A 12,186-nucleotide genomic window follows, 5' to 3' on the forward strand; every position below is an offset into this window, starting at 1 on the left:
CTTGAGTAATTGTTTTAATAAGGCTTTGCTTCCTGAGATACCATCAGATCGTATCAAAGGTTGTTGGAACAAAACATCACTATAAAGGTTCACACCGCAACAAAGAGGTGGCTAGTGAGAACTCTAAAGTCTTTACACTTTGTCTTCTTTTGAGGGGCCCATGCGAGAAATTGCTAATGCAGTCTTAAAAATTCGTTGTACTTGGGATCCCTGGGTGGCGCAGCGGTTTGGCGCCTGCCTTTGGCCCAGGGCGCGATCCGGGAGACCCTGGATCGAATCCCACGTCGGGCTCCCGGTGCATGGAGCCTGCTTCTCCCTCTGCCTGTGTCTCTGCCTCTCTCTCTCTCTCTCTCTCTCTCTCTCTGTGACTATCATAAATTAAAAAAAAAAAAAAAAATTAAAAAGGAAAAAAAATAAAAAAAGATTTAAAAATTCGTTGTACTTTTGGGCAGCCCGGGTGGCTCGGCGGTTTAGCGCCACCTTCAGTCCAGGTGGCTCGGCGGTTTAGCGCCACCTTCAGTCCAGGGCGTGACCCTGGAGTCCCGGGATCGAGTCCCACGTCAGCTCCCTGCATTGGGCCTGCTTCTCCCTCTGCCTGTGTGTGTGTCTCTCTCTGTGTCTCTATGAATAAATAAATAAAATCTTTAAAAAAAATTCATTGTAGTTTTAATTGATTGAATGTTTTAACATAAAGATACTCTGATTTGTGCCACCTCCCGTATTCCTTGACGGAAGTGTTGGAGCCAGTTCTGTGGTCTCTGTTAGGTGCGCACACGGGACTTTGTCGTGTGCAGCTCTTCCGTAAGACCCACTTCCAGATTCATCCTATGTTCCGCTGTGATGTTTCTGGTTTGCTCTTCCCCAACTTGTGTTCCTGTCGTCTTTGTGTTTCTTTGCAAACTGCTGGAAGTCCTGTTTGGAACACGTGGAGGAAACCAAAACATGGTCTGCAGGATCTTCACAGCCTTCTTCACCAGGGGCTAAATGAGTTCAGCAGGCTCAGTGCTCGTTCTTACCTGTTAAAACAAAGGAACAAACAAGAATGATTCTAAATTCAGTTGAAAAAAACACAGGTTCTAGGGGTGGTGAGGAGCCCTGTGCTCGGGACCAGGACAGCAACAGGGGAGTTCTGGACTTTAAGTGCCCTTGCTTTAGGTTGGGGATTCCTACTCCAACAGTGAGGACACCCCGGGCTGGACCAGGATGAATGTCACTAGTGAGTCTGGCCAGGACAGCAGGGGATCCGGTTGTAGAATGGGGCCAGCGGCCACCTGCCCCTCTGGGAAGGAGCAGCAGGAGAGGCGGTGCTCTGCAAAGGAGACGCAGCTCAAGTCTCTGCGGCCGAAGGGAAAGGAGAGAAAATGAGTGAAGGTATCAGTGAGGGTGACAAAGCACGAGAGCACCAACGAACAATGGGCGTGGAAGGGGAGGTGGAAGGGGGGTTGAGGTGACTGGGTGAGTGGGTGACGGGCACTGAGGGGGCACTTGGCCCCATGAGCCCTGGGGGAACTCCAAGAAAAAGAATTTAAAAAGTTTCTGCAGCTGGAGAAAATCTAGTTGCTTCTGGCCAAACCCTTAGCAGACTTCCCAGCACTTCTCCTGCTTGAGTGACCCTCTTGTCTCAGGACAGGGGGTGGGGGGCGGGGGGGGGCCCTGGCTTCTGCAATAGGGTCCCCAGTGCGGTTTGTCTGGAGCCTTTATTGGAAGCGCTGATCTTCTGCGAAGTGACTGACACGCGTGTTTGCTCTCCGGGGAGCCCTGGCCCTGCGCGCTCGCTCCTCACGCACCCACTCAGCTCTTCTGCGAGCCCCTGTGTGAGCCCGGAGTCGGGTTCCAGGGGGTCGGGGGTGGGGGGGCTGCGACGGGCCCCCAGACTTGAGAGCGGCGGCTCGGCTGCCGCGTTGGGGTGGGGGCGCCCGGAATACCGGGTGCTTCTGTCCTGGCCATTACCCGCCTGGGCCTCAGGCGTGGCCGCGGGGCGCGGGGCCGGCGATGCTCCGCCAGGGGGAGGCACGGGGGGGGGGCGGGGCGGGGATGCGCGGAGGTCCCCGGACGGGGCGCGGGGAGGGCTGCTCTGCCAGGGGGAGGCACGGGGGGGGGCGGGGATGCGCGGGGGTCCCCAGGACGGCGCGGGGATGGGGGCTGCTCCGCCAGGGGGAGGCACGGGGGGCGGAGATGCACCGGGGTCCCCGGACGGGGCGGGGGGGGGGGCTGCTCCGCCAGGGGGAGGCACGGGGGGGGGGCGGGGATGCGCGGGGGTCCCCAGGACGGGGCGCGGGGAGGGCTGCTCCGCCAGGGGGAGGCACGGGGGGGGGGCGGGGATGCGCGGGGGTCCCCAGGACGGCGCGGGGAGGGCTTCTCCGCCAGGGCGAGGCACGGGGGGCGGAGATGCGCGGGGTCCCCGGACGGGGCGCGGGGAGGGCTGCTCCGCCAGGGGGAGGCACGGGGGGCGGAGATGCGCGGGGGTCCCCAGGACGGGGCGGGGGGCAGGAGGGGAGGCTGCTCCGCCAGGGGGAGGCACGGGAGGGGGAGGCACGGGGGCGAGGATGCGCGGGGGTCCCCAGGACGGGGCGCGGGGAGGGCTGCTCCGCCACGGGGAGGCACGGGAGGGGGAGGCACGGGGGCGGGGATGCGCCCGGGTCCCCGGGACGGGGCGCCGCCGCCCGCCGTCTGTGCCGCTCGGCTCCTCCCGCCGCCGCCTCCGCCGCCGCCTGGCCCCTCCCCCGGCGGCCCGGCCCGGCCCGGCCCCCGCCCCCGCCCCCGCCCCCGCGAGCTAGACGTCCGGGCCGCGCCGCGCCCGCAGCCTCCGCCCCCGGCACGGTGCGCACGCCCGCGTCCCCGCGAGTCCGTCCCCGGCCCGAGTCCCCGCGAGCCCGTCCCGCGGCCGCCGCCCGGCAGACGCGACCTCAGGCCCCGCCGCCCGCCGCCCGCCGCCCGCCGCCCGCCGCCCGCCGCGATGCGCCCCCCGGGGCCCGTGGGAGCCGCGCTCCTGGCGCTGCTGGCGGCGCACTTGCAGGCGAGCTCGGCGCTGGAGAAGAGAGGTGAGCGCCTCCCGCCCGCCTTTCCCGCTTCCTGGAGCGCCGGCTGCGCCCCCGCCGGGGCCGTGGGAGGAGGAGCGGCCGCGGGTTCCCGGGCCGGGGCGTCCTCCCTGCGCGGGGCCCGCGGGGCTGCAGCGCGCAACTTCCCGGGCTCGGCGGCCGCGGGGCGCCCCGCGCCTCCTCCCGGGGCCCGGCTGCGCTCGGGTGCGGGTGCGCGCCCCCGGGGCTCGGGGCGAGCCGGGTCCCCCTCCGCGGCCGCGGACCCCCCGGGCACACCCCCCCGGGTGTCGCTGCACCCCGACCTGGCCGGCCGGGGCGGGCCCTCTCCTGGGGTGCGCGCACCCTTCTGGGGGTCCCGCGTGTGCCTCTGCCTGTGGCTGCCGGGAGGGAGGAGGCGCGGGCTGCCCTGCCCGGCTCCAAGGGGTGCGCTGGGCCCCCCCGCGCGCGGCCCCCCGGCGCTTGTCCCGCTCTCCATCCCCCTGCGCGCCGGGCTCCGCGCGCCCCTGACCTCCGGGACCTCCGGGACCTGCCGGCACCTGCAGCCCGCGGGGGGCGTCCCCAGGCTCCCGGGGACGCACGGAGCCCCGACCCGCTCAGGTCCCCTCCGCTTCTCGAAATGAGGCCCACGGCACACTTTCCTTCTCAAGATCCGAGATTTCTCTCGTGGGGGGGGGGGGCAAATGTGCCATTTAGCCTTTTTGAAGAATTTGACGTTGGGCCACCCGAAATATCGAAGGTGATGTTTTTTGAAAGAAGGACTGATGTCCGTGGCTCAGCGGTGCCAAATGTCCAGACTGAACATGAGCGAGCCTTGGCTTCGTGACTACCGGCCGTAAACCCACTTGACATGAGAAACATGCCTCCGAAGGCTTAATTACACAATTTCAAAATCAAGCAACCCGGGTTCCAAGAGTCAGGTCTGTACTTGCTGCTGATGTCATTGGCACAGGGAGCCGGGCTTCGGCGCTGAGCGAGTTTGTTGGGGCAGCTTTAATGCACAAGCCGGTGAGGTTCCCAAACTTCGCTGCGGGTTACAGTCACTTGGGATCTTCAAACCAAACCAAACGAAAACTCAGGTCTGCCCCCTCCCACCCCAGACATCCTGATTTCCTTGGTCTGATCTGAGACCTGAGCATCAGGATCTTGGAGAGCTCCTCTGGTGGGTCCGCTGGGCAGCCAGGTTTGGGGATCACTGGCGTAGGGGAGAGACTGCTAAGGTCTCTGGAAAGATTACCTGCTCATGTAAGGAAGCTCTTTTGGAACATCTGGACTGTTAACAACCTTGCAAAATATAGGAAAGAGGAGGTGGAGGGTGATTTCGGTAATAGGGGATTAGTCTTTTCACCGACAGAGCTGGTGGAGAGCTCTGCATCCTCTAAGGAGTCTGAAGGGCTCCCCTTCATCTCTGCGGGGAGCCCTGGAGGCTGTGGCCCTGCTCCTGCAACAGGGTCCTCTTAGGCAGGTGGTGTCTCTCCCTCTCTGCTACAGGGCGCCCCCTCCTTAATTTAAATTGACTCTTGGAGCACCTCCAAAGCATCACTGTGTGTGTGTGTGTGTGTGTGTGTGTGTGTGTTTTAAACTCCTTTGCAGCTCTTTGCTCTCCCCCCTTTGAACACTGCTATTAGTGCTTGGAGATGTGTTTCCGAGAAAATGTATAAATACCGCTTATTTTGCCTGTCCTGTATTTGCTTAAAACAGAATGCTCCTGAACACGATTGTGAGGGTAGGCGAACAGATGTCATTCTGTTAGAGTAACATTACAAAACCAATTTCAAAGGATGAATTATTAAAAATATAAAAGGAGATGTTTTTACCAAAGGTGTTAAGGACCCTTAGCAAATTCGGTCGGGTTTGTTCAAGCAAATTTACTCGGTTTAGAGAGCCCTTTTCCCCTAAGATTTGGTATCTTCTGTTCTCATGGCTCTTGGTACTGTCAAGCACTGTCTTACGCGTCCTTTTAATCCTTACATTAGGCATATGTGGTGAGTACGCGCTTTATTAAAAGGGGGGACTGAGGTCCAGAGAAGTAAAGCAACTTCCACATTAGGAAGAAGCAGAGCCAGGGGTCAGACTCAGGCCTTCTCACCTGCGAGTCCTGCCTCCGCCACCTAGCTCCACTGCCCCCTGTGAGTTCTGGTTTTAGGAGAGCCAGGTCGGGTGTGTGCAAACACCTAGTGGCAGGTGCTGGGAGTGGGAGGAAAGGACCAGGGAACGGGCTCCTTAGGACTGGTCTCTGTGAAACCTGGAACAAACGTCCACCTATTGGGTGGTCTAGACTCTTGCTCCTTTACTCAGTAGTCGCTTTGCCTTCTGTGGAGGCAGCTCAGTCGCCAGAGCAGCAGTGAGCTTGGACACTGCTCGGGGGTTGTTAAGCAAGCCCCTCTCCCTTGGAAAATGGAAAGGTAAAGGTGTTGCTCCAGAAGAGAGACCCTGGGTGGTTCTCTGGGGAGTGCGGGGGGCCTGTCCCAGCTCTTCCTCTGAAGACATTCTCCATTTAGTAGGCTGTGTTGAAGAGGAGGGAATGAGAGGATTTTGAATCGTATCCCAAGTGAAGATCCACTACCCTCTTTTCTCTCGGGAGTTCAGAGGTCAGGAAGCCCAGTCGGTCGTGGCCTGGAAGCCGGGATGCCTCTTCTCGTTCCAGCTCTGTGTCAGGCTGGACGTGGCAGTTACCAGGCCCAGGCTCCTGAGTCCATCTCAAAATTCAAAGAGTATTTATTGAGTGGATAGAATGTGCTGGACGTTATGAGTTAAAAGGGGTAGGGGTGATCTTAGTAGTTTCTACTAACACCTCTACTGTGTGATTCTTTAAGTCGTTAATGAAGTACAGAGGGTCCTCGATTTATGATGGTTTGACTTAGAATCTTTTATTGTACGTGCGATGCACGTTAAGTAGAAACTGTACTTGGAATTTTAAATTTGGATTTTCCCCCCCAGGCTAGTGATAGGCGGTGCAGCCCTCTCCCGTGATGCTGGGTGGTGGCAGCGAGCTGCAGCTCCCAGCCAGCCCCGTGATCACCAGGGTCGACAACCCCCACACACTGACAACCATCCTGTTTTTCACTTTTAGTACAGACTTCACAAGTCATGTGAGGGAGTCAACACTTCATATGAAATAGACTTCGCATTAGATGATTTTATCCTCCTGTCGGCTAACGTAGGTGTCCTGAGCACGTTGAGGGCAGGCTAGGCTCAGCTATGATGGTCGGTAGGTTGGGTGGATTAAATGCATTTCAACTTAAAATATTTTTAATTTGCCCTGGGCTTATGGGGACATAACCCCATCGCGAGTCAAGGAAGATCTGTATTAGTAAACTGCCTTTTCAATCTGCAAAGGGGCCCAGCAGTCTGTGTATCTCATGTATTCACACCCGTGGAGCTCTGTTCAGCAGTTACCTGGCTGATGGCTCCAGTGGGTTTGTAACCATTATTTCTGGCTTTATATATTTAGTTGCAGAGTCCGTGATTTTTTAAAAACTCATTCTGAAGTTTGAAGAAGCCGATTGCCAAAAGCCCATTGTGCTGCATGATTAGACTTGGTCCACGTGACAGCACTAACATGTTTTGAAATGTTTTTAGAGGCAGTGTCAGTAAAGATGAAGGTGAAGGATCCCGCCCTGTTTAAAAAGAAAATACACTCCCCCACCCCCACCCCCGCCCTTGATCTAAGCTTCAGGATCAGCAGCTAGTGTCTGAACCTTTTCTGACAGGAGTGGCAAGTCAACTCTGATAGGAAATTGATGATTATGGCTGTTAAGGGAAGCTGGCCCCATGCTGGTGCCCCAGGCCCTAAAATTCAGGTGGGATCAGAATGTTAGCTAGGACCCACCTAGGGAAGCATTTGGCCTTTGCCCCGTGGCTTGCTGTGAAAGTTGTGTGTTTCTGTGTGTGTGATTTTGGACTCAGAACATGAAATGGGCTTATTTAAAGTCGGGTTCTACAAATATGAGAAAAGGGCAAAGTTCTAGAACGGTTCCCCACTGCATTGTTTCCACATACACGGTTTCAAAAGCAGATTCTGCTTCTCCGATCTGTACAAAACTACTTTCAATTTGTTTTCTTCTGTCACTTTTGGACATTTGAAATCATTGTAAGAGACATTTTTGGCCTTGGTTATTAGCGGTTTATTCTTAAGCCATCAGCACTTATGGGGATAGAGTATAAACCTTGTTCTCGGGGGTCATTCCCGTCGGACATCCTAGCGTCTGTCCATCCATTCCTTCTTCTTCATCTTCCTCCTAAAAGGTCGCCTTTCCTAAGACAGTTTCAACAGTTGGCTCTTTGCACAACCTCGAAGGATAGCCTGCCATCCAGCCCATGGGCATGAGCAGGTTAGTTTGAATTCAGGCAGGGATCCAAGCTTATGTCAAATAACCGGTTTGACTGAAATTTTCACTTTTTCAGAGTCACTAGGTACAGCCTCCTTCCTACACATTTAGATAGACACAGTCAATACAGTTGTCTAGAAAGTTCCCTGAGCCAGTCGGGAGCAGGAGGGGGTATTTGGGGCCAGTGAGCGGTGGGTGGTGGCTTGTTTGTTTAGCCCTGTTAGAAACTAAGTGCTGGATTTGACATTTTAAATCTCTGAAGGCCCTGAGGTATAATATCAAATGCCTGACCCTGTTGACTAAGCATCTGTGAATTGCATATGCTTAAAATAAATTTTACTCCTACCAAATTTCAGCAGCTTGCTTCAGAAAGTAGTATGTGAAAGCGAGCACCGACGGATAGAATTTCCTTCTCTGCTCCAACTTATAGTCCATCCTGGTGGGCCAGCACACCTGGCCCTGATTTAGGAGAAATAATTACATAAGTTAACCGCTGCTGTTTGTCCTTTGAGTATAAGGACACGAATAGCTGCCTGTTACGACTTAGGCTTTTATTTTCTTTGCGTTTGGGCCACAGTGAGCAGTTTGCACTGTTCCATCCACGTTCTGAGACTTAGGAATGAATCAGCGTCGGTGCTTGCCTTTTAGTCATTTAGGGCAAGAGAAATCTATAGATAACCAGCGTGAAACTATGTCACAGAACCAGTGATAGAATTCTGTACACGGTGAATTCTTCTGGCTTTATTCTTTGCTTTTAGTTCCACCTGGAGAGGGGGCCGGGTATAGATGGCCCTGGGCTGTGGGCATTTCCCCTGGAGAATGCACAATAGGAAGGCATCCCACGCGTCGTGCCAGTGGTAGCAAAGGTCTGAGGAGCACTGGTGACTCAGTGTGATGGCAGCAGAAGGGGGTGATGGGGGGCCACACATCCTAAGAGCTTGGCCATCCCCCCTCCGGGTGAGGGGAGGCTCACTGGGGAGCCCTAAGCTAGGAACTAGCAAGATGGGTTTGGGGTTTGAGAAAGATGATTCTAGCAGCCACGTGGGGAGTGAGTGCATTGCAGAGGCAACTGTGGAAATAGGGAGCTGGGTGGCTTCTGCGGGCCAAGGAGAGAGGCGCGAGGGGGAGCAGTGAGGACGCAGAACAGGTGACTGAGGCTGACCTGGAGGCAGTTCATGTGTGACCAGTACAGGATGTAGGGAGTCCCAGGAGACACACCGGGTTTGGCTTAGAAGGTCAGGATCAACACTCCAGCTGTTCACAGAGGCCGAGAAGGCTCCAGGAGGAAGGGTCACTTGGGTGGGTGGAAGTGCTCGGATGGAAAAGTCTGGAGGCCATAGAGCGAGTAAGCAGGGGGGGGGGGTGGGCTCAAATTATTATTTTATTACATGTTTCAAATGCAGGTATTGTCTTGGGCCAGAAAATAACCCGCCCCCGTCCTGGGTCATGCTCCCTGTCTCGTCCGTGTTGAGCCAGGCCGGGTCCTGGATTACCAGCTTCTTTCTTCAGCAGGTTGCCGTGGCGGGCAGCTGGAGTAGCTGCAGCTCTGAGCAACTGATAAGTACGTTGGGGATCACATCTGTGTTATAATGCCACAAATCCTCCGACGGGAATCCCGCATTTCTTATTTAAGACAGCATCACATCACTTGGTTTGTACATTAGCGGCTGAACTGGAAAGACTAGGAGGTGACTTTTTTTTTTTTAAGTAGTAGGTTTTGAACCTTGCATGAACCTTAGAATCACATGAGAAGGATGAGAAAGAGGATGGCTTGCAGCACCCTCCACCAGCTGAATAGAATCTTCTGGGGGATGGAGTGCCAGCACACAAGTTTTTTGTTTTTTTTTGTTTTTTAAAGACTGCTTAGGCAATCCTGATGAGTGCCCCAAGTGGTGTGTGTAGCTTGTGGCGGAGAAGATATTTCATCTTTGTTCCCAGACTCCCATTTCTTACTCATTGCCTGAGCTTCCTCAAGATCCAGGAACAGTTTTGCATTTCCTTAGTAAATCAGGCTCAAAGTTGAATTTTCTTTTCCCCCTGAAGTCATGAGAAGTCTGTTACAGGGGCTCTCAGGGTGTGTGTCCCAAGACAGCAGCAGCAGTAGAACTTGGAGGCTGATAGAAACCCACATTCTGGGTTCCCCCAGCCGGCCCTCTGGATAGGGTGCTTATGGGGATGGGGCTTGGCTTACAGTCTGAGAATATGAGCCCTGCGGGAGCTTCTGATGCACGCCAGTTCCAGAACCACAGACACTGCGTGCACACCGCGTGCTGGGTTCTGGAAATACGAGAGGAAGAAGGTAACTGCTTATCTTTGAAGCACACACAGGTGGAAGGGCTGAGCAGGGAGAGAGACGGAGCAACCCCGGGTAAGGCCGCATCTTACGGTAGATGCGATTTGGGATTTCAGTGGGAGCCCCCCAAAATGGGCTTCATCCTATTTCTGTGATGGGGACAGTTTCTCAGAAAGAGAACATTTAGCTGGATCTCAACAATGAGGTTTTGCCCTGCGTCCAGGCAAAGGGAAAAGAATGAGGAGGGCTTGGCGCCCTGTCCGCCAGCCCACCATCACCGGTCATTTTATGAACGTGCGTGTCTTACTGCAGCACATGCTAAGGTTTTAGAGTTTCCTCCTTTATTTTTCTAAACTACCGTGAGGAAATGTACAACATCAAAAGTAAAGTGCCTGAGAGGTGACACATTTTACATTTAAAAATGAAAATGGGGGCAGCCCGGGTGGCTCAGCGGTTTAGCGCTGCCTTCAGCCCAAGGCGCGACCCTGGAGACCCGGGATCGAGTCCCACGTCGGGCTCCCTGGATGGAGCCTGCTTCTCCCTCTGCCTGTATCTCTGCCTCTCTCTCTCTCTCTCTCTCTCTCTCATGAGTAAATAAGTAAAATCTTAAAAAAAAAAAAAAAAAAAAAGAAAATGGCATTTTTTAAAACTTATGGCTGGTTGTGAAGAATTGAACTGAATCTGGATGATAGTCGATAGTTTTGACATTCTTCCCCAGGTGGCATGATCCGGCCCTACCACTTGTCATGAATGAGAAAAAGGATTACTTGACATCCTTTGTTTAACTTCTATTGCAGAAGACAAAGAGAGGAACAAAAGTCTTCATAATTCTAGACATGATAGATGCATGTTGAATCACACTGAGGTCAGAAAGTGTCTCTCAGATGAACTGAGCCACGGCCACTTGTGAGTTAGAAGACGCCTGTGTCCTGATTCACTGTTGAAAATTGCACAGATTCACCAGTTTATTTGCAGAGGATCATTTGGAAACAGGTAGATTTGTACCACAGGGCCCCAATAGGGCTCTTGGAGATGCCAGGGGGTGTTCATGCCTTTATGGAGGAGGAAATACAGAAGTGGTTCCTGGCCCCTTTACTTAGCAGTGGTTTTAAGAACATTTTTGAAGGGTTTTATTTCAAAGCCAGAAATGCCTTGCCTGACAGGGTACTACTCGGTACTTGCAAGCCAGCGCATGCTGGGTGAAGCCACGATTGCCTTAGCCATTGTGTTTCCTGACACATGATATCATTATAGCTGTTTGAAAGTTCCTTTCTTTCACTCCACGTTTTGTAGAAAATTGATGCGTATAATCCCTCCGATATGACAAACTAACATTTTTATGTGAAAACCTGTGCGTGTTTGAGGTTCTTTGCCCCTTACCCATAGATTTATCACTATTTTAGAGTCTGGAATAAAAACAAATCACTTTAATGAATCTCAAGGACAGGCATGTGTGCCTGGAAAAATTCTTACTGTTGTAAAATGAGATTCCAGAAAGGTTGTCAGAAAGGATTTTTTCTTTTTTTTTTTTTTTTTTGTAACATCAAAAACCTGGTTTTCCTTATTTACCAGCAAACATGGAATACCTGACACATGCTGGCTTGTCTGTGTTTCCGCAGTATCTCCTAGTTCATTCTTAAATATCATCAGCCGTAGCAGATGGTTAAATTGTCCCGAGCGAGATAAATTAGACTATCTTAAGTGTGTTCTAGTACTAACTTGCAAGGTCCTTTTTTGAGAGTATATTTTAATATGGTATTAGAAATTTAAATAATGTTCATCTCTTTTCCAAGCAAAGGAAAAGAAGCCCCAATTTCACCTACTTTTGATTACGTCCAGATGAATGCCAGAAAAACGAAAGGTGGTTGTGGAAGAATTATTATGCCACCCGTTGGTTTTTAAGATGCTGATTTTAAGGGGCTTTTACCTATGATGAATTTCAGAACTTTTTTCTTGGCTTTGATTTGCTGCAAAGTTAATAGAGAGGCAGAAACCGTATCCTTATAGTTACTTCTTGATTTCTTTACCTCTGCTGGCATTTCCTGGTGCTCCAATAGCCTGTATGCATGCAGTGTATTTATAAGAATAATGTATTGCCTTAATCTGCCCTCCCTCCCTTCCTTCCTTTCCTGCTTCCTTCCTCTCTTTCTTTTTTTGCAAGCTGTTATGAATATATCTTCACCTAAGAAAGAAAATTTTCATGTATGACCATGAATAAAAAACGTTGACAAATTACCGCAAAAATACGCTACATAACTTTTTAAAGTTAGAATGTCAGACGTTCGATGTTCGTGATTATTTTTAATACAAATATGAATAGACATGTATCATCATTCCTTCAAAAGTTGCATTGCTAAAGGAGGTTTTCTTAGGACAGGGCTTAGTGTATTTTTTTCCCCTGTAATCCGTTGTTAGTGATAATAGAAAGAGAAAACAGGTTCGTGTCTACCTTTCCAGTTTCAGCTCCCGTAAAATAACTAAACTAGATGGTTTGATGACTCCTTGCAGCTGGAAACATCCATGAAAT

At 52.7% G+C, this 12,186-nt stretch overlaps 1 protein-coding gene across 1 annotated transcript in view; it reads left to right on the plus strand.

Moving 5' to 3' along the window:
• Window positions 1-2,862: 2,862 nt before the first annotated feature.
• EGFR (epidermal growth factor receptor) overlaps window positions 2,863-12,186 on the plus strand; it is a 201,375-nt gene continuing 192,051 nt past the window's right edge. The window contains exon 1 of the mRNA XM_041721689.1: window positions 2,863-3,041. Within this exon, the coding sequence (XP_041577623.1) occupies window positions 2,957-3,041 (85 nt within the window). The 5' untranslated portion in view covers window positions 2,863-2,956. The remainder of the gene's footprint in view (window positions 3,042-12,186) is intronic.

Source organism: Vulpes lagopus, chromosome 11, assembly GCF_018345385.1.
Source record: "Vulpes lagopus strain Blue_001 chromosome 11, ASM1834538v1, whole genome shotgun sequence".
In the NCBI taxonomy this organism is placed as follows: domain Eukaryota; kingdom Metazoa; phylum Chordata; class Mammalia; order Carnivora; family Canidae; genus Vulpes; species Vulpes lagopus.